Genomic DNA, 26,848 nt, shown 5'->3' with positions numbered 1-26,848 from the left:
CCTCTGGTCGTCTGTTCTCCATGAGTCGCCAGGATGGCGGCTTCTTCACGCGGGGGAAATGTAAAGAAGACAAAGAACAAACAACGCTGTGGCATCGCCATCACCATCGCCGGTCTCCGGCACCCATCTCTCTCGCGCTGAAGCAGTGCCCTGCGGCTGGTAATCCGATCCTGCTGTGCCCGAATTACTGCCAGCGCTAGACGTTCGAACCTACTATTAAATCCACATTTCAAGTACTTTATTCTCGTGTATGCAAACCTATTCATTTGGCTTTTGGAACTTCTGAGTTCCTGTATGTTATGCAGCTACCAGATCACAGTTCAAAGAGCCGGCCTGGCTAACGCTTCTAATTATCGCATATTTTTGTCTTACATGAACAACCAAATTTGTTCCAGCGTTAATACGTTTTCAGCTTCATTTGAGGCCAGCATCTTCATTTACGCACTAAGAGAGTTGTGCACAGCGAGCAACTCACCTTCTATGACAATGTGGGAATGGGCTCAGGCTGGGCTCGGCCCGGTCCTCGGCTGCACTTCACTATGAGCTTTGCGCTTCGGACTGTGGTTAGTAGAGCGATAATTTAGGGCCGGGCCCAGGCTTGAAGCCTCGGGCATGGGCAAGGCTCACGCTTTGCGCGAAGGTTATTTTAAACTAATAAACAAGCAAGCAAACAAACGTACAAATAAGGGAAAGAAGTGCAAAAAGTCACTCAGTAAATAAATAAGGAATATTTAAATAAATAAATCCCTCTTTTTCTCGTCCTGGAGCTACAAAGTTGAACCTTACCCAACTCAATCCCCATAACCGACACCACGACCCAACGTGGCCCGCTTGAACCATAGAGCTCCACCAAGTGCAATGAAGCGGATTAGGCAATTTCCCAAGGCAATGTCTTCCCTGACACGCTACTGCTGAGAAGGCCACTACGCTGTTTCGTTAAACAATTAAAGTTTACTCTCTCTCTCTCTCTCTCTCTCTCTCTGTTCCGCAGAGTGAGCTCAAGGTTGGTCGTCTTCGCCATCATCTCCTTTTACGCTTCTTGCTGGTGTTCCAAATGTCAACTATCTGTCCTAGCAAATAAATAAATACTTTAATCCATGTTCACCAGTATATAAAATATATGCAGCCTTTATATGGTTCCTGGCTTCTATTTACTTTTCCTATGTTTCGCTGGAGTTTCTTAGTTAATTTTCGTCTCAGAGGTTTCATTTAGAAATCTGAAAGAAAAAGACCGCAAATTGTTGTTTTTTTACAGAAACTACACTGTAGCAGTTTCATTGTGTCCAATGTGGGGTAATAAAAAGGAGCCGGCCATATTGTGTAATCACAGCCTTGGATGTTATTCATATTTTCGATACCTCAAGGCACTTCAAGCAATAACCTAATTGAGAAACAAAATTGTTTATTATGGTCTAGAGTGCATATTGTGTAGACATGCTCAATTCCCGTTTCTCTTATACAATCATCAATTTGCAGACGCAAAATTATGATCAGAAGTTTTACCTTTTCCAAATTTTGTGCAAGAAAAAAACTTTGCCTGCAAAACTTCAGATCGTGTTGAAATAGAATAAATTCAATAATACTTAGCCTCTCTAGGAGATTCTTGTCAGCAGTTTCGCATTTTATCAGTTCCAACTATTTGCGATTTTTCTTGATAGGAAAAAAGAAAAGTCACTGAATCGGAAGACGCATCCAAATGTTCCTAGACGACATTCCTGAAAATGTCGTTATTCATGACTTTAGAGCACTCTTTTCATAAGCAAGAAAAAGGATCAACAACATAAGTCGCAATATCTCTTTGACAATGAGAAGCATGAAATAAATATGGAGTTCTTGCTTAAGGTCGAGCTGGCACTGATGTGAAGATGCGTAAACTGCCAATACGAAACCTTTAAACTTGATAATACCATCACCCGGCAGAAGAGAAGTTTCCAATAAGAAATGCTTTTATTTTTTTTAGAAAACATTGAAATCGGCGAAAAAATTATTTATTATGACAAAACGCTTCGCGACTGCCCTGATCCCTTTCTCAGGTTGCACTGAAGTACGAGCCCGCAGTAGCAGACAGAGACCTTCACTTCCTGTTTCTCAACACATTGCAAAGTCGTTGGTGTATGCTGAGGGTATAGTCTTGCCGATTTCGTATTCACTGTTCTTTCTTCCTTTCTTTCTTTCTTTCTTTCTTCCTTTCTTTCTTTTTTTCAAAGTAGACAAGTGATTACATCAGACACTGATCCGCCGCTGTGATCCGGATCGACGTGTCGCCTTTGAATGGATTGGTTTCCACGGCCAGAACGCTCACCTGCTCAAAGTGATTTTTGTGATCGGTGCATTCCCAGTGCTCGGAGGAAGGGTTGATTTCTCAGTTCATTAACCGGACGTGGCTTTTGTGTTGCCTGATTCGCTGATCGAGGTATTTTGTTTTGCGAGTATACGAAGTGGGCACTCGAACCACGGGACCGTACGATGGCACAAAGAGTATATTTTTTACTTTTAGAATTTCAATAACATTTCAATGTGTACTGTGGAGGCCTCAAGTAGAACAATACACTGCGAAGAAGCTGAGGCTATGAAACAGGTGTCGAATTACTTTGGAAGCCGTAGCTTTTTGCACAAAGAAAGAAAACAAGGCCTGCAATAAAGGCCAAACCTGAGAACAAAAAACTAGAACAGGTTTATAGTTTTGTACTTTTTATCGCCCTAAATACATTCCTCATATGAAGAAAGCCGTACTTAAATGCTCTAGAATTTCGACCACTTAAGGTTCTTTAACACGCACTGACATCACGCAGCACACGGGCACCTTACATTCGCCTGTATTGCAAAGCGAGCGCCGCAGCCGAGATTCGATCCCGAATCATCGGAATCAGCATTCGAGCGCCCTCACCAACGAGTAACCGCGACTCGGCAAATGCATAGGGTATTACAGACACTGCGACATGACTGCGAATGTGGCCATCATTGTTTTTATGAGTTCAAGCCCTTCCTTTTGTTACGACTTCAAGCGATGGGCTCAAACCTGGCGCTGTATTGCTCACGCAATAAAAAGGCAATGTTAGCATCTTCGCATTGAGCAAAATGTCATGGCTCCGGCAAGTCTTAACTGGCAGCGGACACAGCCGTGCACTGATTGGTGGTAGGGTTGCTCGACGTCACGCGACCATGTGACATTGCCGATTTTGTAGAAGCTGCCAACTCGGTATTCTTAGTCGGGATGGCAGGGTGAGAGTAATGGAGCCCACCACTCCAGGAGCCTTGCATTACCAGTCAGACACGCTGTCCCCAGGCACGCAGGCTTGCTGGCGCAGCTTCGTGAAGCGAGGCTTGATATCTGTGTCGGGTGACCATGCACCAGACTGTATGACTGTATGCTAAAGAATATGTGCGGTATAATAGAGGAATAAAGTAAGAGATTAGTGGTTGAACGTATAGACCCTATTCACTATCATGTTTGGCAGGCGGCAGTTGTGGCAACCCTGTATTGTGGAGACGCCATAACGTTGGGCGGTTCGAAACTGCAGCGCCGTCCAACCAGAGCTCGGATTTCACATACGCCGTGTCATGATTCGCCGTAGGCCCTCTCTCTCTCTTTCATTTCTCCTCCTTGATGTTGCGTTGTGCGTGCCATGGTTGCCAGTTAAGCTGCAATGACTCCCCGTGAATAAGCTCTATACGTAAACGAGCATCCGCACTGGAGCAACAACAGACTCACGAAAGTAGTCGCGTCATTCTTTAAAGACGTACTTTAGCTGGTGGTGATGGCGCTCACCCTTGCCCTCAGCCTTATTCATTTCTTAATTTTTTTGCTCTCTGACGATGGCTCCAAGTACCACGGATAACTTCTGTAATAAATTGAATTTTTTTTTTCGCAAGTAACCATTACGATTTTCTTGTAAAATCTGCTTGAGTCTATTTTGAAGAGTAAGACTGGTCCAAATCCGTAAATTTTGCGCAAAATTCTAGAGTTGCCAGATAAGAGGTGTATATGTATACACGTTTATACACTAGTACGAATGCGGTCCAGTCTGGCCACGCTGCACGGAGCGTCGGCGTATCAGGCCGACACCACCGAGATTTTAACAAGGCCTTTCAGCGAACGTCATGACAAGCGGATGAGCGATAAAGGATCAGCCACTGAATCTGCGCGTACAGGCTTGGGTAAAAGGGCGAGATGACATCATGTGACTCGACACAGATTCGCGCTAGCACCTTCATTTGCTGGTACTTTATCACCATCCGCCTGTCGTGACGTAGGCTGCTGGTGTGCGCAGGCCTTGTTAAAATCTCGGTGGTGTCGATCAGGCGTGGCCGCGCATGGAATCAAAGTAGCGCGGGAGCACAGGGACCTGCAGGCGTTGCTTCGTGTCATCTGCTGCAGCGCGGGAGCACACAGTGCTTACACTGTTACAGCTTTTTTTATTATTGGGGCAGCATAATAAATAAGCAGCCAATAAAAATTTGGCGTAGGTTCTTTTTAAAATACCGTGTCGTTCGTCATACGATGAAAAAAGAAAGCTTAATGAATCAAGCCTTCACAATTTATCCGAGGATAAGTCACTAGGTCGGGCCCACCGCTTAGTTTGGCACTCGATTGCAGGAGCTTGTCAGCCTCGCCAGTGTAATAGAGATAGCCGTGCTCAAGCTAGCATGATTCGCCAATTGATAACCTACACATACTACACAACACGCTCCTGTGACCACCATGCCCGCAGTCTAAACGAATAAGGAAAGCATAATACACCGCAGTTAGTAAAAAAAATGCCAGTGGCTTAGCTCTGCTGTGCTTGGATATACGTAGCCCAAACCATGCGCAGTAGTGCGCGGCGCAACTGGCGTTAACATGGCTAGTGCTAAAGGTCACGCATCGCAGAGGCGCGCAGGCCGGCTGCCGCGACAGCGAGGAGCGCCCACCCGCTGTGACGAGGAGGCGACACACCTCCACCTCTCGTGACATCATGCGGCTCTCGTGCATGCGCATAACGTGTGGCGCACACTCACGTGACACTCGGCTCTGACCTGCATAGTGTAGCTTTACGCAACAAAACTTCGTGGGCACTCTAAGCCTCTACATGTATGTCCACCAGATGCGGGCTGCTCAAAACACGAAAAATAGGCGTTCCTTTAAAGACACAGAATCATTAGTTTGAACGCTGAGCAATCCCTTAACCTGAGCCACGTGGGGGCCTGACTTCAACTACAACTACTCCGTCACAGCAAAAGGCCTGCGTCTCCTGCAAATAGCAGATGAAGGCAGCCGCCATCTTACAGTCAACAGATATTTTTGTGTGCTAGAAAGCCACTTTCGAAACTTCCGAAAGGAATTCTGAAGCAAAAGATAAAACGAGACAGCAGAGCAGCTGAACTGATAATTCGCTTTCACTCTTGCCGTAAGCAACGGCCTCAAGGTAGAAAGAGTAAATGGTAGGGTAACTCCCATAGAAGCCTGTGTGTCGACTCTGAGCGAGGCTTTAGTTTCTTGGCGTCCCCTGCGAACTATGCGGCAAAGCAAACACGTGACGTTGTGACATCATAAAAGCTCGTGACGTCATAGTGACGTTCCATTGAAGCGGAATTTGATTTTTTTTTCTTTTCGACGGAAAACAAAGCCAATGACGCCGGAGGTAGAAGGATGCTCGGATAAGACAAAAATGGACACTGTAACTCTTCCGCTGACTTTGCTTGACATGGAGTTCTACTGTTTTACATTAAAATATTACGGCACCTTCAACCACCTTATCAGTCCTTGCTACATCGTCGTTAGCCTGGCCTTTCGTCACGCGTAATGTAAACACCTACTTGGGCTTACTTCTTCGGGCACGTTACTGAACATAAAGGCGCTTCAAGTGAATTCGGCAAGCGCATGGATAAGGATCACATGGCTTGAGGAATTTCACTAAGGGCATAAATCAGTGAAGCTGTGCTGCGCCGAAAGCAGGACTTTATTAATTCACGATTACTTACATTGACGCCTCACGACAATGCAAATCTTGAGTTGTCGGAAAGCAACTAGCGTTCATTCGTCTGTCATGGTCTTCATGAAATCCTAGTGGTAACAATATGACCTAAGTGTAGGGCTCCAAACGAGACGCGGGGACATTATAAAAGGGGAAGAGATATTGCGAACAAGCAAAGTGCATATCAGTGCCAAAGAGCAAAGAAAAACGAACGGAGCAACTGCAACGCTAGCGTTAAAGCACTCGGCTTTAAGAGCTTAGATAAGACATTCAAGTGGGGATCGCTATTATTTAGATGTTAATGCATCTGAGAAGTGAAAATAACAGCGATAAGCTTCGCTCTATTCAACTAAAATCTCGCCCTGTTCAGGATTCCATTCTTTTACTCGCGTTTCATATGTCGCTATGAGGGAGTCACTATGAGGCTGCACATTTACAACTAAAGCACTTCAAATATTCATGAGAAAGATCCCACTGATAATAGTAGCATCCGCTGGTACCTCCTAAAGCACATTCAGCGAACGTTGGGGCAGTAATGCGACGTAGCAAGCATAACACGCAGCAAAGGGAGCAGAACGGAAGGCTTTGTGCAATGCGACACGCGTCTTGAGGGCGATAAAATCTCACTTTCACCGTTCAATTAAAATAGATGCAGCGAGACGCCGCTCGTGCAGACGTGTATCCGTAAAACATGCCGCCACATTTGCGACGTGCCTAGGAATCCGAGCTGGCCAAGGCGCGGAGATGTGGCGCATTTTCCCATCGTCTCTAAATGCGCAAATGAAGCGGCAGTAAGTTTCTCATCGAGCAGGCACAGTCTTCGCCTTTCTGTGAAGAACGAAATACTGACTGATACAGATAACCCACTTTGCACGCAACACGCAACACTGAACGTTGTACAGGGGCCAATTAAGCACCCAAACCGCGGACGAAAAAGCATCGGTCTGAACCATATTTAAGCTTTGGACAACTACGTCGCGGATATTAAATGGCTGAGACGTCCGCAAAAACAAGGTAAAATAATTTTTTAAATATAACACGTTTTTTCTTGCCCAGAAACCAAAACCTGCATTCCTTTTTGCGCGTCATTATTATATTCACTTTATAGTTCTTAGGAGTAATCTTATTTTTTGTGCTTTATTACTTTGCACACAGTTCGCAGGGGCCCTTTGCATCGTTCATCATCATCATCATAAAGTTTCTGCCGCCAGCAATAATGGTCTCCACGCGTTGTCGTGCAAGTGGCGCGACCTGTTGAATTGGCCTTGATGCCCTCGCGTGATTTTCTGTAAGGAAATGAGCTCCCGATTGCCGCCATGGCAACCAGACCGCATAGATAAAAATAAGTGAGCGTTTGTGCCCAGGCCAATTCTTGTGCAGGTAGAACGCTGCCGCTTCTTCAGCTGCAAGTGTCTGCGAACGATGGCTCCTGGCAGCATGCAATACACTCTTGTCGGATTCTCTGCGGAACTCGACTGGAGACCGCTTCGCTTCGTCAAACCACTTCCACCAAAGTGGGTTTGCGGTGCCTGCGGACTGGTGCGCCCGAAGACAGCGTTGCTGTCCTGTATGCACGTGTTGTGCGAGTCTTGCTACGACCAGTGCGGGCAGGAAGGTATACATGTTTGTCCAGTGGATAACTACGAGAACCAGGACGGTGACGTCGAATGGAGGGAGTTAGCTGCTGATGACCTGCTTAGAAGAGAGGTAAGGGGAAATGGATACGAGATGCGGCCTTTTTTTCGTAGGGGTACCATAGACCGACACCGATATGTGACGTAAGCAAGGCGCGGTTGCACTCCTGTCGCCAGGTGGGGCCGACTTGGGGTGATAAAGAAGGCTTAGCGCCCATACGAATACATGCAGCGAATAGATTACAAACCAATTTTTTTTATTAATATTGCCCCCATGATGTCGCTGTTCGGTGCAGAGTAACCATGAGCACCGATAAACAGATTGTGAAAGTATGAAATCTCCTTACCAAGACGTATTTATTTTTAAACAACTTTTAACGTAGGGGAGGGGGGCACAAGTCGGGAACACGGCCGATAGCAGAACATGGACGAGAAGCTTACCAAATAAACTTTCCGTTTTTGCAAAGCACCTACAAATGTTTATGCGGTCGATAATTAAGAGTTAGCCTGTGTTTCGAAGCAACATATGGGACAAGGTATGCTGCGTCATGTTCACCTTGACCTATTTGGCGTTTATGGTACGGCTTGGGTACTTCATAAAACTTCAAGGTTCGGACGAATAGACCTCAGTTGAATGTTGGCTCCTGTACTGCATTTGTGGTATTCCTTTTCTCATCTACGCCATCTTGTGTTGAATGGTACCACTATATGCTAATGAGATGTTTGCAGTAATACAAACATAAATAAACGAATGAGGGACTAAACGAGTATCCAAGTGAACGTAGATGAACGAAAGCTTGCAATTGTTGTCTTAGATAGGAACCGCCACCTCTGTCGCCTCATATCCTAACGGAGAGCTCGAATGCCGAAGTGTTTCTCTTTGACTTCGATTCTTTCATGTCTGTGGTGCTCTCAGTAAAAATTTCTCACTATTCTGTCAGCGCTAATAGTGGTATGTGCAACTAGAATCGGAAAGGTTAATCGTTACATGAGCAAGTGTCTTATCAGTAACATTGTGGGTTACCTGCATATCAGGAATGCAGCTTGGTACGGGGACTATTGGGGAGCGTGAGATGTCTTGCTGTTTTCGAGCAACTGTTTGGGTGCCGTGGTTACGGCGACACTAGTGCTTTTTCAATCCTTTGTTCCTTATTGGGGGGGGGGGGGGGGGGTAAGGAATGCTTGTATCTTCAGCAATTCCTGAGCCGAACCTGAGTTTTGCAATGCAGCTGTATCAGGCAGTAATTGTTTTTTGTGGAGCCTTTTTTTTAACTTCTTTGCGTTGCCGCCCAGCAGCGACAGCAGACCATTAGAGCCATTAGAGGATTCCCCACTTTGGAATTTTAATAGACGAACTCCCGGGACCATTCTTCTACCAGGCAATTTTTACGTCCCCAGCATTGTTCGGAGCGACTCCTATTATAATGTGTTAGGCCAAGAAATATAAGTGCTTATTTGATCACCTGGCTGACATTTGTCCAAAAACACGAATCCGCTCACTATTGGTTCCGCCCAGAACACATATTCTTCAGTTGACTTAACAATAGGTAGCGGATAAAATTAAAGTGGGTTTCGATAACTCGCCAACAAAGTTCTTGAATTAATCAGCAGACTCATTGTCAACTGAACTAATCGAATGCTTTAAACCATTCTGGCTATTACCAAATGAAATAGCCCTGTGGAGGCTATTCAATATTTTTGCCGTTTCAAGAAAACTACATGTGAAGAGTTCTAAAGGATCGAAAAGCGCATATTTTGTTGCTTATGAGATCGTTAGAATGATGTTCCTGGTACCAAAGTAATCAACAATGATGCGACTTTCTTCACACATAAAACGCTCGCGATCCTCATGGATATACCCAAGATATTAGAAAACAAAACAACAAAATCTGTATTATGAGCTTAGTCGCTTAGTATTGTCTCAGCACTCTCGGTTGCATGGAGAAATATGAATGCCATTTCGAACGCGCGGTTCAAACGTATAATGGAGACATAAAAGAGAGGTCTGCCGATAACGTTCTGTTGGGTCCCTAGCCACCGTGGAAAACGTAGAGAGGAAGAAGCCGACAAGGCCATCAATACTTGCGGAACCTATAGATATTACCCATATTCCTTACCATGTCAACCCGGTTTCATCATGCGCAGACTGCGTTACTGCTAATTCGTCCCCTGTATACACTCTGAATGACAATGAACTTGATAGCGTCAATTCTTATAAATGCCTAGGTATTCACATTTCATGCTTCGTATAGACTACGTCATCAACAAGGCTAACAAAACGCTAGGGTACCTGCGATGTAATTTTTCCCGTGCACCGTATACTTTGAAAGCAGTCCTTTATAAAACTTTAATGCTTCCAAATTTTGAATACTCATCAGCAGTCTGGGATCCTAGCCATGAATACTTAATTACTGCACGTGAACGCGTTCAAAATAACTCTGCTCGTTTCATTCTTTATAACTATAACCGAGGAGCAAGCATCACAGAAATGAAAACTAATTTGAGTCTTCCATCATTGGCTTCACGACGAAAGATTTGCCGGCTAACCCTATTCCACAAATTATGTTATCATTCCGTCTTACACAGCAATGTTTTTGACAAGACTCTATTACATATCGCGTTGCATTGATCATCCCTGAAAAGTAGCCATCCCCATATGAAAACAGATTTTTCTTACGCTCGTTTGTTCCTCGCGCTTCGAAAAAATAGACAGATTTTTCAAATCAAATTATATCTAGAACTGCTACAAATAACTTTGGTAAAGCTTTAGCTTGCATTGTATAAGCACCACCAGTTTTGTGTTACTGCCAATTTCATAACTAATATTGTATATATATATATATATATATATATATATATGATCTATTATTTATGTACCCGCTTTGTACATGTTTTCTCTGTATTTCGTTTTGCCCACTCCCCTCTGAATTGCCTGTATGACCCTGAGGGTAAATATATATAAATAAACAAATGAGGAAGATTGAATGTGATAAATAAAGGAATTAATAGACTGCATGCTATGAAGCCACACTAAGCGAATGGAAAGAACAGCTAAAAGTTGCTTCGTTGAAGTGGCGCTAGCAGGATTGAGGGTAGGCCAAAATCACCGAACCCACTCATATCTACTCATGCCCAACCCTCCCCCTCTATGCGATAAGTGTGGGCAACACGACTCTGTTGTGCGTGCACTCATCGAGTGCATCCGATGTGAGAAGGAACGAAAGGGCTTGTTTCCCATAAGTGTACAAGCAGTGCCTTTCACTCCATCTGAACCTCTTCCCTGCACTCGGTTCATTACTTTCATTGACGAGAACTCTTAGCCTTTTAAAGAAAATTAATTTTCCACAGTCCATCTTTTCAAGTGAATTGAGGAGAGTTATACTATCTATTAAATGCGGCTTTATAAGCTTTTCACCATCCTCGCCCGTTACAGATGGGTGTGTGTCATAGCCTCTGGAAGCCTTGTGTGTTAGGATAAACAGTCCGTTGCCACAAACAGGAGTGCGCCGTAGCTACGCACGGTGACCATTTCTCTGCACTCTTGCTCATAACAAATCCTGCAACTTCCTTCAATTAAAACATGTTACCCCTTTCTTCACCGGAAGGATGATTATCATATTTAAACTTCCGATTATATTATACGGCTAGCACAGCAAACCACAGCAGGTGATGAGCAAGTGTCCACAGCACAGCAGAGCAGAACACAGCAAGTGTTCAGGCAAGCCCCAACGGTTTCTTCAGCTTCGTCGTCTCTCACTCTATTTTCTATCGTCGTCCTCTTCGGTGGCATATACGTAACATTACCCCGCCACGAAAAGCACCGTCCCGGTGCGTATTACGTCGGGGAACTACAATTGCATTGGTAGGCCTTCATGCGAGCGACATAAACGATTTCGCAACGTGGCATATCGAACTGTCGGCATGGGTGTACAGGGCTGACTTCGTATGTCACAGAAGTGATTGGCCGTAAAACACGGTCGGGGCCTGTGTACCGCGGCAAGAGCTTCTCAATTCTACGAGCGGAAGTCCAAAGCAAGACGAGAGAGTCAGGAGAGTGTGAACGTCGCGATGTCGAGAATTATGGCGCTGTTTTTGGGAGTTCTGGGAAGAAGCCAGTCGGCGGCGAGCAACAATACGGGCGGCGTCAGCTCGGCATATGGCGTCACGGACATAGGAGCTTGCATCAGCGGTGTGAGGCAGTACGCTGTCAAACGGAAGTGAGGGGTCACGGCCGAATAGAAGATAGAAGGGCGAGTAGCCCATTGTATCGTGACGGGAGGAATTATATGCAAACGTGACAAACGGTAAAGTAATATCCCAGTCACGGTGATCAGCCGATACATACATTGACAGCATGTCCGTGAGTGTGCGATTGAGGCGTTCGGTGAGGCCGTTCGTTTGTGGATGGTAAGCGGTGGTGAAGTAGTGCTTAATGGTGCAGTATCGGAGAATTTTTTCTACTACTCGAGCAAGAAAGCAACGGCCACGTAGCTGGCGTGGGGCACCGTGGAGCAAGATAACTTCGTGGAGGAGAAACGCAGTCACGTCAGTTGCACAGCTGGTGGGTATCGCTCGTGTAACGGCATAGCGCGTAGTATAGTCCGTAGCCACAGCAATCAATTTATTCCCCGAAGCAGACAGAGGAAAATGCCCGAGGAGATCAAGGCCAACTCGGTAAAATGGGTCTATTGGGATGTCAATAGGCTGTAGGGATCCAGCAGGCACAACCGAGGGCTTCTTCCGCCGCTGGCACCCTTCACAAGAAGCCACGTAACGACGAACAGAGCGGTAGAGGCCTGGCCAAAAGAAAGGCCAGCGGACGCTGTCGTAAGTACGAGATACGCCAAGATGACCCTCAGTGGGCGCGTCATTGCAGCTGCTGAAGAACGGTGGCACGCAGGTGTTCAAGCACTACGAACAGAAGCTCAGTGCCATCTGGTCGCATATTCCGCCGATATAAAGTGCCGTTGTGGAGCACAAACAAAGCAAGAGTGGCGTCAGGGTGATCAGTGCTGAGGCGGTTTATAATGCCGCAAAGCTTGGGATCTAAGCGCTGCTCATGACGAATGTTTAAAAGGTCAGAAATGGACAGCACACAGGTGTCATCGTCACACTCGTTTTCAGGCGTCGGATCTACCGGGTTACGGGACGGGCAATCGGCATCGATGTGTAGCCGGCCGGACGTGTGAACGACAGAAAAAGTGTATTCCTGAAGACGCAGTGCCCAACGCCCAAAACGACCAGTAGGGTCCTCCAGCGTAGAAAGCCAACGTAAGGCGTGGTGGTCGGTGATGACGGAGAACGGGCGGCCAAACAAGTAAGGGCGAAATTTTATAATGGCCCACATGAGGGCTAAACACTCACGTTCTACGATCGAATAATTCCGCTCAGTCGCTGAAAGGAGGCGACTGGCATAAGCAATGACGCGAGTGCGGCCCGTCTGCTGTTGGGCGAGAATGGCGCCAATACCGTGGCCACTGGCGTCGGTGCGTGCCTCCGTTCGTGCTGAGGGGTTGAAGTGTGCCAGGACGGGCGGGTTGGTGAGGGCTGCGGCGAGCGCAGAAAATGCTTGAGATTGTTCTTGGCCCCAGCAGAATGGAACGTCTTTCTTCAAAAGAAGTGTGAGTGGACGAGCCGTGTCCGCAAAGTTGGGGACAAACCGCCGAAAATACGAGCAAAGGCCAAGAAAACTGCGAACGTCACTGGTACAGTGGGGTGTAGGAAATGCACTTACAGCACGAATTTTGTCGGGGTCGGGTTGAACGCCGCGGGCATCGACCAGGTTTTCGAGCACTTTGAGTTCACGTTGGCCGAAGCTACACTTTTTTTAATTCAGCTGAAGGCCAGCTCTTCGGAAGACTCCAAGAATGACATCAAGACGATGAAGATGGCTCTCGAAGGTCGAAGCAAAGACAATGACGTCATCTAGATAACATAAGCACGTCGTTCATTTGAAACCACGTAAAGGAAAGTCCATCATATTCTCGAATGTAGCAGGCGCATTACACAGGCCAAAAGGCATCACCTAGAATTGGTACAGGCCATCTGGTATGACGAAGGCGGTCTTCTCTCGGTCCCGTTCGTCGACCGCGATCTGCCAATAACCGGAAGGAAGATGAATCGAAGAGCAATAACTAGCACCATGCAAGCAGTCGAGGGCATCATCTATCCTGGAAAGTGGGTAAACGTCCTTCTTTGTAGCTTTGTTGAGATGTCGGTAATCAACGCAGAACCTCCAGGTATTGTCCTTCTTTTTAACAAGCACGACAAGGGACGCCCAGGGGCTGCTCGAAGGCTCTATAATATTTCTTACCAACATCTTGTCTACCTCTTCTATGACGCGACGTTCAGAAATGGCTACTCGGTAAGGTCTTCTGTGAATTGGTTTGGCGTCTCCTGTATCGATGCGATGAGTAACGAGGGAGGTTTGTCCCAAGGGTCGGTTACCAAAAAAAATGTCACTGTCCGAAGTCAGAAGGCGTGTAAATGCTTGAGGACGATCAGGACACACATCAGGAGCTGCCATTCCTGATATGCGGGCCTCCGTATGCGGGGACTCTGCAGTTCGTGTCGATGCTCCAGCAGTAGTGTCAGGTAAAAGGGCAGACACATAAAAGTCAAACAGTGGGGTCAGTTCGGCGAGAGAAATGCCCTCAGGAAGAACTTGTGCAGAACAGCTGAAGTTCAGGACGGGAATATAAGTGTGATTATTGGCTACGTGCACGATATTATGAGGTAGAGCTATGCTACGCTGCACAGTAACGTCGGTTAAGGGGGAAACCCATAGTCGCCATCTGGAAGGGAGGGAAAAGGTGGCATGAGCACATGCACCGCGGTTCAGGTGGCAGACGAGTAAATGCAGTAGAGCGAAGACGGGGAAGTTTCATGAGGTTGTTCGTCAGGACAGAGCGGCAGGTCTGGATGAAGCAGTCAAGAAGAACAGTCATTAAGAGCAGAGTGTGCAGTTAAAATGTCGAGGCCTAATATAACATCTTGAGGGCAACTGGTGAGGACTGTAAATAACACAGAGATGTTGCAGCCGGCAAAGCTAATTAGTGCAGTAAACATACCAATAACAATAGCTGTGTTGCCATCCGCAACACGGATAGTAGATGAGGTAGCAGGTGTGAGGACTTTGTTGAGGCGTCGGCGGAGCGTTGAACTGAGGGCAGAAGTGTGCGCGCCAGTGTCAATAAGTGCAGAAATTGGGACTCCATCCACTAGAATATCAGTGATGTTACGTCTAGGTGCGGTTGTCAGTACCGAGTTGGCCGTCCCGGTCGCGTATTGCCAAACCATATCCCGTAGGCGCACTGGAGGAGACGACGCTTTCAGCGAGTTAAACGGCGATTATTTCTGAAAGGTCTATCTGAAAGCAACCTAAAGGTAACATACACTCACTGTAAACGGTGATTGTTGCTGAAAGGTGTCTATGAACGCAACCTAAAGGTAACATACATTCACTGAGACAGGAAATGATTATGAGGAGGGTAATATCTTAGTGTAATTGTTGTCACACCGATTGCTACTTAAAGGTGTATGTGAACGCAACCTAAAGGTCACATATACTCACTGAAGGCAGGATATAATTACGGTGAAGGCAATTACAAAGCAAAATCTTCAGAAAATAAATTCAACACAGGAGTCGAACAGATATATGTTTAAGTGGCATCAGTGCAGAGATGGGTGGTGTTAATCCATTGCGCCACCATAACGACGGGAATGGTGGCCTTTAAATGCGTTCTTATTCGTTCAGACAATATATCCACTATTGGTCGCCAGGTGGCGCTGCTCAAAGGAATCACGCGCCAGAGCGTAAGGGAACGAGTGCGCCCATACCGCTGCCCGAGCTCTCCTCCCCCGGGACTCGACCCCTCCATCCTCCACACCGCCCTATCCCGGCCCTCTGGCGACGTATGCGGAGAGGTTACAGCACTGCAGACTCTCTCGCAGAAAATATCTACCCCCAGCCAAGGGGCTCTCCAAAGCGGAGGAAGTTAGATGGCGACGCCTACAGACAGGTACATATAACACACCAGCCCGTTTAAACACAATACACCCCGGGTTCTGCGACCCCAAATGCAAATATTGCGGGGAAAAGGCAGGCCTGCACCACATGGTGTGGACCTGCCCACACAATCCTCCAGATGATCCGAATGCAGTGCCAGCAATTGAGGGGTGGGAGGCTGCCCTATCCAGCTCTGGACTAGAGGCCCAACGGGCCATCGTGACACGTGCGCGGGTAGCAGCGGCAGCCGCTGGAGTCCCGGACTAGGGACCCCACCTACCATCCCCCTCCCTTAAATATACTTAATAAAGTTTTTCACTCACTCACAGAGCGTCGTCTGCTCGAGTTCTCCTACGGGATATGGTTTGCTAATAAGCGTCCGGGTCGGTAATGCAGCGTCACTCCCGGGCGCTGCATTCGCTAGTTTCCCGGGTAGATGTCGGTGTATGATGGGGAGGAGCGGCAACGAGGTACCGGTGAACGGGATCGACAATCGCGGGGAGATGGAGATCGACTGGAGCGACGAGAAGTTGGGTCGGTTTCAGTGTGAGGCTCATCCGGTTGAGGAGGAAAGTGTCCAGGTCCATCATAGGCGGGGCGGAGCTCGGCTGGTTGGGTAGCAAAGCGTCGAGGTCCATAATAATACCGACGGTCAGCGTTGTAATAGGAGGGAGAGGTGGGGAAGGCACGGCTACGGCACTAACGCGAAGTGTGGCCAGCGCGACAGCAAATAAAATAGATTGGCCTGTCGTCTGAGCTGCGCCACTCTGCAGGATTATGACCAACGTAGCGACGTGGGGAGGCTGGGCTGGTGGTTGCAGCAGCCACTAAAGGAACAGGGTGCGATGGTGGCTGGGGCGACACGGGGCTGGAGGAGAGGCCGACGTTTGCATGTTCCTGGCGGACAACGGCTTGTATGATGGCCACGGTGTCTGGGAGGGGAGACGGGCGTGGTGCAGGAGTTAGGACCTCAAGTTCTCTCCGGACGATCCGAGTCATGGTCGTGGGATGGGAGGTCTGGTGCAAAGGGCCCAGGTCATTGCAGGATGATGTAGCCGCCGTGTTTGGAAGACGGTCAAAGCGATGTACGAGACGTCTTTGTTTTGCTTGCTCAAATTTTCGGCAGACTTGAATCGCCGAGTCGACAGTAGAGCAATCCATGCAGAATAGGATGTTGAATTCATCATCCGCGATACCCTTGAGGATATGCCCTAACTTGTCACTTTCCGGCATAGAGCTGCTGACCTTGGGACACAACGCAAGAACGTCCTGAATATAGGCGAGGTAGGACTCTGTGCGGGATTGAACTCGAGAAGAAAGTTCCGTTTTGGCAGCAAGAGCCAGCCCAATAGGCTTCCCGAACAAGTCCTGAAGCTTATGCTTGCAGATGTCCCAGGTAACAAGCTCTTGTTCGTGGTTTTAGAACCATGTTCGAGCTGTTCTCGCCAAATAGAAGATGATATTAGCTAGCATGATGGTTGCGTCCCAGTGGTTGTTGCGGCTGCAGCGCTCATACTCATCTAGCCAGTCGTCAACGTCTGGGTGGTCGTCGCCATTAAAGATGGGAGGGTGGCGAATTTTTGTGAGTACAACTGGCTGAGGCGATGTTCCCGTGGTAGTAGGGGCTGCTTCAGAGGTCATCGTGGCTGTTTGTGCCGTCTTTGGGATCCCAGGTAGGTGGCGGCCGCTGCGAAAATCCAGCTTCTTGCAGCGTAAACGGGCTAATCGGGGCGTACGGGGACCTTGATTCACATCCACCAAGATGTTACGGGGCAGAAGGCTAGCACAGGAAACCACAGCAGGTGATGAGCAAGTGTTCACAGCACAGCAGAGCAGAACACCGCAAGTGTTGTTCTTGTTGTTACTGTTGTTGTCTAAATAACTTATGGCACATATCCAAAGAGGGGGATCGGCCAAGAATTGGGTAGCAAAGAAAATTTTTGAAGTACACTTGCATGAAAAAAATTGATTTCAAGGGTAGAGGAAAGGAAACAAAACGGGAAATAAGTGACATATAAAATTAAAAGTGGTAACACTCACGGGAGATTGACACTGCAATTGTAGAACAAGTGATGTTTAAATGTTTAGCAAGGCAAACGATTTGATTGCAGTAAAAAATTTTGCATGGCGGTACAAACAGACCTGTGACTGTGCCCAAGGATGGTGGCGCCAAATGATAACAATGTCGGGCTGCTTAAACTAAGGCCAAGCTGTTGCAATGGCCTTTCCATCAACTGTCTTCTCAACGTAGTGAAGCGGCTGCAGAGCAATAAAAAGTGATCTAATGTTTCTTGTTCACCGCAAAATGCGCAGACGGGACACAGTTCCAAACCAGACCTGTAAAGATAGAAATTTAAACGTGGGATACGGCATCGCAGCGTTGTTAGAGAAATCTCAAGTTGCCGTGAATGACATAATTTTCTATTCCAAGAACAATTTAGATGCAGGTAGTCATCAGGTCTTAAAAGATGTCCATTTTTTCATATTTAATAGAACGTTTCTCCGAAACCTCGCTGCGGTGATGTACGCTGTCGCCGGAAGGATAGATAATACGGGGCCGTTGAGGGACTCTTTTGCCAAACTGTCAGCATATTCATTTAAAGTCACATTGCTGTGGCCTCGTACCCATGCCATATGTACAATTTTCAAATGTCTAGGGATCAGGGAGACAAAGGTTTTTACTATTGCAGAATCCACCGACGAAGAGAGGGATGAACACAAGGATAGAGAGTCGGAAATTACAGCCACTTTAGAAAAAGAGTCTAATTTCCGTAAAGCAAGTACCACCGCCAGAAACTCCGCTTCAAAAATTGAGGTGAAGTCCGGAAGCCGGACAAAAAAAGACCAGTCTGAATGCGGACAATGTATACCCACACCCGCCTTTTCATTACTTTGAGATGCGTCAGTAGCTACTACTAAACTAGAAGAAAGGCTTCTTAAATGATCTTCTAATAATCCGTTTAAAATAACGGATGATAAGTCTTTAGCATTATTCGGGAATATGTCGTCAAAGACAATTTCATAAGATGAACCAAAGGTTTGTATTGGTAGAATACTAGGAAGGGAAACATTTAAAGGGTCCAGCAAATTTTTGATCATAACAACCTGCGGGGTGTGAAATTTAGGCCAATAGACACCGAAAAAGAAGGTCGGTTGACAGCAAAAAAAAAAAAAATAGACATAGATAGGTGAAACTCTGATTCATATATCCTTAGGTAAGTCTGAACCGTTAGAATTTGTAATCTATATATCAAGGGAGAAATCCGGGCTTCAAGATAGAGCACATTGTTGCCAACAAATTTTGGAAGTCCAAGACACACCCGAAGCGCTTCTCGCCCCAAGAGAACAAGCGGTCGAATTTTATAAGCCGCTGAACCAGAAAGCAAGACTGAACCGAACTCTAAAATTGGACGCACATACATAACATAAACCACTAAAAGCGCATCTCTTCGCATTACAGACCGGGGACGACTAATTCGGCGCAACATGCCCACGGCTCGAGCCCCTTTCATAGCAATATGATTAATGTGGGGCTGCCATGAAAGATTATCATCATAAGTGACCCTTAAATACTTTAATGATTTAACCTGTGGTATTATTTGCTGCTGATACACTACAGACAGACTTGCAGAATCTTTTATATTGAATACGAGGACCGCGCTTTTGTTCACATTTAATGCGAGACGCAATCCACACAACCAATTCTCAATAGAGTTTAGGTGCATTTGCAAGCGGTGATAAAGGGATTAAATATCTGATGCAGTTGCAAAAAACGCAATATCATCGGCATATACGCAAGTGCGAAAGTCATGATTAACTGATATTGAGCTGAGTAGTATGTTGAAAAGGACTGGAGAGAGGACTACTCCTTGTGGCACTCCCCTGGCTTGCTTATATCTGCCAGAATGAACGCCATTTAATGCACAGTAAAACTCTCGGTTTTGGAGAATTTCAGATATCCAGGCTACTGAGTAATGTGCAAACTTGAGAGATTATAATTTTTGCAATAGAATGTTATGTTCAACGCTATCATAGGCTTTGGCTATATCTAGCGTTATCAAGGCAGCGCGCATTTTTTGGTGCCGCGCTAAAAGAACTCGACTCTGGAGGTCAGCATGCGCATTCCAGATGGAACACTTTTGACGGAAGCCAATTTGACAAGGACTGAGGATATTTTCTTTATTCATGAAGTACGAAATACGTATAAGTATGACTCTTTCAATTAATTTCACAATGTTTGATGTTAATGCAATTGGTCTAATATTATCAATGGACAAGGCACCGTCTTTATTCTTCAGTAAAGGAATTATTTTGGAAAGTTTCCATTCTGGGTGTATCCAAGCGTGTTTGATGGAATAATTTACTAGCTCTAATAACGTCTCAGGTGACTCGTCAAAAAGAATTTTTAACATTTTTAAAGTTACGTTATCAGGACCGGGAGCAGCGGCTGGTAATCTCATAACTATAGGAGAAAGCTCAGAAGCGGAAATTTGAGGATCATAATTAACCGGTTCCATTGGCATTACAGATATCGACCATGAAGGAAGTGTAGACGAGAAACGCTTCGCCAGTCCTTTGGCAATTGTTTTAATTCTGTCTATTGCTTCATGGGGAGTCAAAATAAGGGAATGTAGATTTTGTGATTGCGGAATCGTTTTCCGCGAGCGTAAAAAAACCAAAAAGAGCAGTTCGGTTGCCAGATTTGGACAGGAAATCAAAATGCTTACCATCATACTCATCCTTCGCTTTTGCATCTGTACGTTTAAAAGTAACTGCAATGAACTTATATTCATGCCAGTTTTTCGGGCACTGGTTGTGGAGAAGCTTTTTTCATGCCGCCTTTCTACGTCTGTAATCTCGGGAACAATCAGTATTCTACCAAACAGCTGAAGTATTCCCCTTTGAGCTCCGTACCAAGATCTCAGACTTCTTACGGCAATCCTCAATCACCGAGCATAAGCGTTTTGATTTTTGTTCTTCCTCCGTGTTAGTCACTGACTCAAGATAAGAGCGTAACGTTAACTGAAAGTTATTATAGTTGATCAATGACTTCAACTGAGAAGTCGCCGGAGTTACAGGGCGATTAACATCAAACGCAATCGGTATGTGGTCACTAGAGGTGCCACAACCAAGTGTCGACCAATTATTAACGAAAAGACTGGGATTGGTAAAAGTTAAATCTAACACCGATTGAGTGTGTTTTCTTATGAAAGTGGCCGAACCCGAATTTCTGCAGGAAAAGTTATTATGTGTTACCCAATCCCAAAGGCGCTTGCCACAACTGTCTCGTAGACCCATGACACATGATGCGAATTAAAGTCACCAGTCAGAAGAACTGAGTTTTGACAATTAACTAATAGCAGTTCTAGAGGTTTTGTATCGTGTACACCGCTAGGGAAATAAGCATTCACTAAGGGAAACGGAGAGTGCCCTGGAATTTCAAAGTCTAGGGCCAATAACTCACAATCAATAGAAGATAGCTGGAAAGAAATCTTAGCCCTGTGACAGAATTTTGTACAGACCAATATAATTAAGCCTCCTCCTTTTGATTGGCGCTCTTGTCAGAATGAATGACAATTATATAGATAGAAATGCTTTTCGGCTGCTAGCCAAGTTTCTTGCAAAATAATTATACGTGGAATATATTCAGAAGAAATGTAGACTAAATCTGTTGAAGCTGTTAAAATTCAACGACAGCTCCCCTGGATAACTTTTAGTGCCCATATGATTGCGAAATCTGGGCAGCCGCAACTGCCGCCCCAAAATATTATCCTTTGGCTTTGATGCATGCTGATGTTTCTTTGATTTTGGTTGGGACCGCGGAGAATAATGGTTGGACATGGGAGACCCACACCGTTTTAGAATTCTTACATCTGATTCCACCATCTCTGCGTCATTAATGTCTCCATCCTCATCTGGAGAAGTAGTCCTGTGAGGCGAAGCAACAATAGTGCTTTCAATCAGTTTAAAGCTTTCAGAGGGCATGTTTATTAAGAAAAGGTCTGTTCCTGATTGCAGGGCTTGTGTTTGCTGAACTGCCAACACGTTAGAAAAACACTCTGTGACAGTAGCAACTATTCGGTCGACCATTTTAGTCATTGAGGCTTCCACTGCAGTCATTATCGCCTTTGAGATTTATGCATCCAGAGGCACACCTGATCGGGCTGACACACCTGCATAACCGTGCAATCGCTAACTTCTGTTACAGCGTCACGACGAGAACAGCGTTTTCTATCTATTACTTCTAGAATTTGAAGCTCCTGTTTTCGAGATGGACACTCCAAGGAGTTTGCAGCGTGGGCTCCACCGCAAAAGCAGCATTTGTCATTTTGTTGTGAACATGATGACGAATGATGACTATCGCCACATTTGCAACACCGCACGGAGGACTTACAACCACGAGCACTGTGACCATATCTCCAACAATTAGTACACTGCAGTGCCTTAGATTCAAGAAGATCCACACGGAAGATCAATGGCCATGCTTCTATCTCTGACGGGCATGAAGTTCCCACAAATGTGACAGTCACTGACTCTGTTGGTACCCGCGTATTATTAGCCCCCCGGCTGCAACGATACACCGATACCACACCAGCCGCCGAAAGAAGGTCGAGGGTCTCAGCTGGCGTTAAAGAAGAGTCTACTCCTCGGACCAATCCTTTTGTGCATGCAAGATGAGTAGGGATAAAGGTGCTCACCTGAAGCGATTCAAATGAATCGCATTTAAGTAGATCCTTACCGCAATTCAGGTCTTGAGATCGTCACAGTATCCCGCCACGCCCAAACTGCCTCACTTCTGTGATCGAGTCATACAGGGAAGAGGCTGCCTGGAGAGCAACTCGAACAGTTCCAAATTATTCATTTTGATAAATACGCCATCCTTGGGCACCAACGCCACAGGAATGTTTGGAACGCCAGATCGTTGGAACGCTTCCAGAGGTAGATCGTGAGGCATAATGAAAGCCGACCAGGTGGAGCGCCCCTGGCCGGGAGACTGCGTAGACATCACTTTACAGTTGCAATCTCTCTGCGAGCGTTATCAACACGGTGAAAAGCGCAAATGCGTTGGGGAAACCAGAAAAAGAGGACCAGCCGCCCAATACTTAGCCGATTCACGGCTTCTGCTCGTAGCGGCCACGCCTTCTTCGCGTCGTGCTGCGTCGTGTTCGGTTTCTTCCCAACCCACTCCCCCTCCCCTCGCATTTCGAGTGTAGATGAGCCATATGTGAAAGTACTGCAAGATATTTATAATGGCTGCACAGCAATTATAGTTCTGCATAAAGAATGTAATAAAATCCCCATAAGGAAAGGCATTAGGCAAGGAGCTATGATCTTCCCAGTACTATTCGCAGCTTGCTCATAGAAAGTATTCAGGGAATTGGAGTGGGAGCAGTTAGAGGTAAGCATCGATGGAGAATGCCCCAGTAACCAGAGATTCGCTGATGACTCTGAAATTTGGGGGAAGAACTGCAAAGAATGATTGATGACCTAGATAGGAATAGCAGAAACGCAGGCTTGAAGATCAATATGCAGAAGACTAAGGTAATCTTCTGCAGCTGGAAACTGGTAGCGAAGCACTGGAAGTGGTAGCCGAATATGTCTACTTGGGACAGGTAGCAACCGCAAATCAGGACTATGAAAAGGAAATAACTAGGAGAATAAGAATGGGGTGGAGCGTATTTGGCAAGTACTCGCAGGTTATAACTAGCAGCTTGCCGTTGCTCAAGAGGAAAGTATACAGCAGTTCACCTTGTACTCTCAAAAATGGGGCTTAAACATGCAGGCTACAAAAATGGTTATAATAATCTGAGATCAACAAAGAGAGAGTTACGGAACGCACGATAGTAGGGGTAACATTTAGATCTAGAAAGACTGCAGCGCGGGTCTGAGAAAGAACTCAAGTGCGTCAGAGAAAGGGCTCGAGTTAATGGTCCTAGTGTAAATCAAGATAATGAAATGGGTATGGGCGGGGTATTGGGTGCGTAGAGAGGATAACCAATGGTCGTGTATTGTAACAAATTAGATTTCAAGGTAAGAAAAACATAGCAGGTGTAGACAGGAAGCTAGGTGGGCGGATGAGGTCAAGTTTCCAGGAGTCAAGCGGATGCAGCTAGCACAGATTGCTGATAGTTGCAGTGATATGGGAGATGACTTAGCCCCACAGAGGGTATAAACCGTCTGAGGATGATGATGACATCTCCCATCAAATGAATATAATTAATAACCATGCTATCAGAAAATTTAGTTAGTTTTTGGCGATTTGTTGTGCAAAGGAGCCGCCACTATATAGAAAAATTTAGCCCTTCCTAATTGTTAACCACTCTGTATGCGCAGGTGAAATGCTGGAACGATGAAAGCGGCTGCCAGCAAGTGACCGCTGCGTCAGGAATCGCCCAGCATTTCCTGCATGGCTGTGGACATCACTCAATTTGCTGTGTCAAGTGCTCGGCCACAGTTCTTTGCAGCGGGGTGATCGCACACATGAAGTCGGAATGCTGCAATTCTGGGACGGCGCTCGCATCTGACAGAGAAAATAAGTCAGATTTCACAGAAGAAGAAACATTTTCTAGCACGTTTCGTGGAGGGTTTAAAAACGATTGTTGTGAGATGAAGGAATTTATGGCGCGAATAGTGGGTGATATTGGCACAATTAATGATCGACTGAACGAAATCTCTCATGGCATAAACAGATCAAAAGAAATTCTGAGAGACGAACTGAAGGATTTAACAAGGCAGAATATTGAGAGTTTGATGCAAACGACTTCCGAAGTCAACGCAACCAGCAAGCAAGTCGAATTTTTGTTAGGTAGCATTGATGGCCTTAACGTCTCTGCAAATATAAGGCTAGAAAAAGAATTGAAAGAGGAATTGGCTAAAGCAGCCAGCGAAACTCGAGATCACATGTCACAGATTTTCACTGCCATTGAATCGACCGAAGCAGCGAGGAATGAAAACTGTCAGAAGGCTTTGGACAAGGTGGAGAAGATTCTGCTGCACGTGCAGCTAGGTGTGTCGCACTGTTACTTTTTCGTAAAAGATTTCGAGTCACTTCAAGAGGCCGCAATGAAGGAAGGATGGGCGAACTATGAAGATGAGCCGGTATACCTGCGTGGGTACCGCATGTCCCCCGGAGTATATCTATCCAAAGAGGAGGATTCTCTGAGACTGCGTGCGGTGGTGATGTTGTACAAGGGTGACATGGATGATGCAGTTCCTTGGCCATTCGAGCACAGAATAAAGTTGACGCTGATACATCCCAAAGACGGCGGAGAACGCGTGATTGATGTCAAACCATTTCGCGCCATCAAGTGCTTCCAAAGGCCGAAAATATCGAGTGACTCGGCATATTTCTTTCCTGACCACCCTTTGGATGTGAAGAGTCTTATTAGCGACGGTTATGTGGAAAACAACCAGCTTCGCGCAAAGTGGGAGGTACTACCATGAATGGTGCTTTGGAGAAAGCGCGGTTCAATCAGACTGCAAGCGTCCTCATAGCAGCTGTGTCTGGATCATTCCTTTCGATCATGCTGACAAACTCGAAATGCAGCTTGAATCTGTCTCGTGTGAAAGCTGCATTCGTGTCTGCGTATATTTTTGTTGTTTTAAGCAAGAGCGCTTATATTTTTATGTTTGGGAATCGCGGTGCTAGTCCTTATCGTCACGAAGAATAAAGGTTTTTGCTTCCCTAAACTAATGAGTCACACTGGCTCTTACAATCATGCAAGCTTTGCGCGCATGTATCCTGTCGCGAAAAACCCCGGGAGCAATACTCTTTATTCGCGAAAATCTACAGTTAAATTGCAGGGAATATTTGAAGCTTCCAACGGAGTTCACACGAAATATGACGTCAACACGAGGTATGCGAGAGATGAAAACACATATTACCTGATACAGTTAAGTAAATAAAGTAAGTAGATTTGTTTGGGTCTAGGCAAGGCTTTATTTCCATCAGGTGCTACAGATAGAGGGCTACGGGAAAGAAAGCTGCCACTAAGCAGCTTGACGAGTCCACAGCCCCATGTATAAGGCAGCGTCTAGACAGCAGCAGGGAATGAACCCAGGACCCTTCGGTTATAATCTAGATTGTCTACCGACTATACCTATACCATTCAAGGAATGTTTTACGACAGGAGAACATACCGGAATCCAAACATTATGTGGTAGTTCACGTAAAGACGTATTTTACGACAGCTTTTTAATGAGTGCGCGTAGAGTACTGCAGGCCTGTACTCTTAGGGCGTTGTTTATGCTTGTTCCTATTTTCGATCCACCGAGTTGAATCCAAAAAAGGCTCTGCAGGACGCATCTCTTAAAACTTCCTTTTAATGCACTGTGGAATAACTCGGATTCCGGGCATCCCTCTTGACCATGGTTAGGTATCGTATCGGCACTTCCGATGAAAATGGGACCCTGGTTGAGCCGAGGCCGAATGACTGGGCCAATGATAACTTTTTTTTTTACAAATCTCTCAAGATATAAAAATAAAATAAGTATGAGAGGAAGCCTGCGCACAGCCAGTAGTTATCGCAGGCAAAACCAATTGAAAAAAAGGGGGGCAGAGGCAGACGCCCAATTGAAAATTTAGAAAAACAAATTAGCAGAAAAAAAAAGAAAATTGGAAAACTAGAGCCAACAAAATGGGGATTCTAGGGCACAGCTGCCCCAAAAGCATTTGTCATATTCAAGAAAGAAATGATAAAAAGGAAGGCTGGGTTCAGCATACCCATACGCATTATATATGCTCACAGGTGGCCAAGAGAAAAAAAAAGGTGCGGGGAAATGTGAACAAGAAGAGTCGAGAAAGAAACGAGAAAGGGGGAGGCAAGTGGGCTAAAGAATGCAAAAAAGTCTGGAAAGCGGAAATTATGCGTAACAAGCGATACAACAGAAAGCTAATGATCTAGGAAGCGGAAAGGTTCGTGGCAGGACCCAAAATATCAGGGATTAAAGAAAACAGGAATTGTTATATGTCAGCCATTAGAAACAAACTTATTTATAACAGGAATGGAAAGCAAAAACCAAGACGAGTACACGAAGAGTCAGCAAGCAGCAAGACTGCATGGCCACATGGCAGGGGCAGGACTTCAGCCTATCAAGATTGCCGACAAGATTGGCGACAAGAGTGGCGACATGGTCACGCAAGACATGTAGGCAGGCCTACGAACCGTCAGGGCAGGACTGGGCGAGACTGACAGGTGGAAATAAAGTAGAACCACGAACTGCACACAAACAATTACAGGATTGTCTTAATT

At 46.0% G+C, this 26,848-nt stretch overlaps 1 protein-coding gene across 1 annotated transcript; it reads left to right on the top strand.

The window, feature by feature from the left end:
* Positions 1-3,231: 3,231 nt before the first annotated feature.
* Positions 3,232-25,040, top strand: LOC146173748 (TNF receptor-associated factor 6-like). Its single transcript, XM_084585258.1, has 3 exons — positions 3,232-3,366; positions 7,335-7,661; positions 23,931-25,040. The coding sequence occupies exons 1-3, from the start codon at positions 3,232-3,234 to the stop codon at positions 25,038-25,040; spliced, it is 1,572 nt and encodes a 523-aa protein (XP_084441384.1).
* The last annotated feature ends 1,808 nt before the right edge of the window (positions 25,041-26,848 follow it).

This window comes from Amblyomma maculatum, chromosome 11 (genome assembly GCF_055883805.1).
Source record: "Amblyomma maculatum isolate TAMU_Amacu chromosome 11, ASM5588380v1, whole genome shotgun sequence".
NCBI classification, from domain to species: Eukaryota; Metazoa; Arthropoda; class Arachnida; order Ixodida; family Ixodidae; genus Amblyomma; species Amblyomma maculatum.
This window is presented reverse-complemented; position numbering and strand designations above follow the sequence as displayed.

What these genes read in the sequence shown, in the direction of transcription:
- LOC146173748 (XM_084585258.1), top strand. Translation starts at nt 3,232, where the DNA reads ATGGAGCCCACCACTCCAGGAGCCTTGCATTACCAGTCAGACACGCTG. An exon ending in ATGCACCAGACTGTATGACT is followed by an intron (nt 3,367 to 7,334) that starts GTATGCTAAAGA and finishes ATTCTTGTGCAG; the next exon opens with GTAGAACGCTGCCGCTTCTT. An exon ending in ATGACCTGCTTAGAAGAGAG is followed by an intron (nt 7,662 to 23,930) that starts GTAAGGGGAAAT and finishes CTGTATGCGCAG; the next exon opens with GTGAAATGCTGGAACGATGA.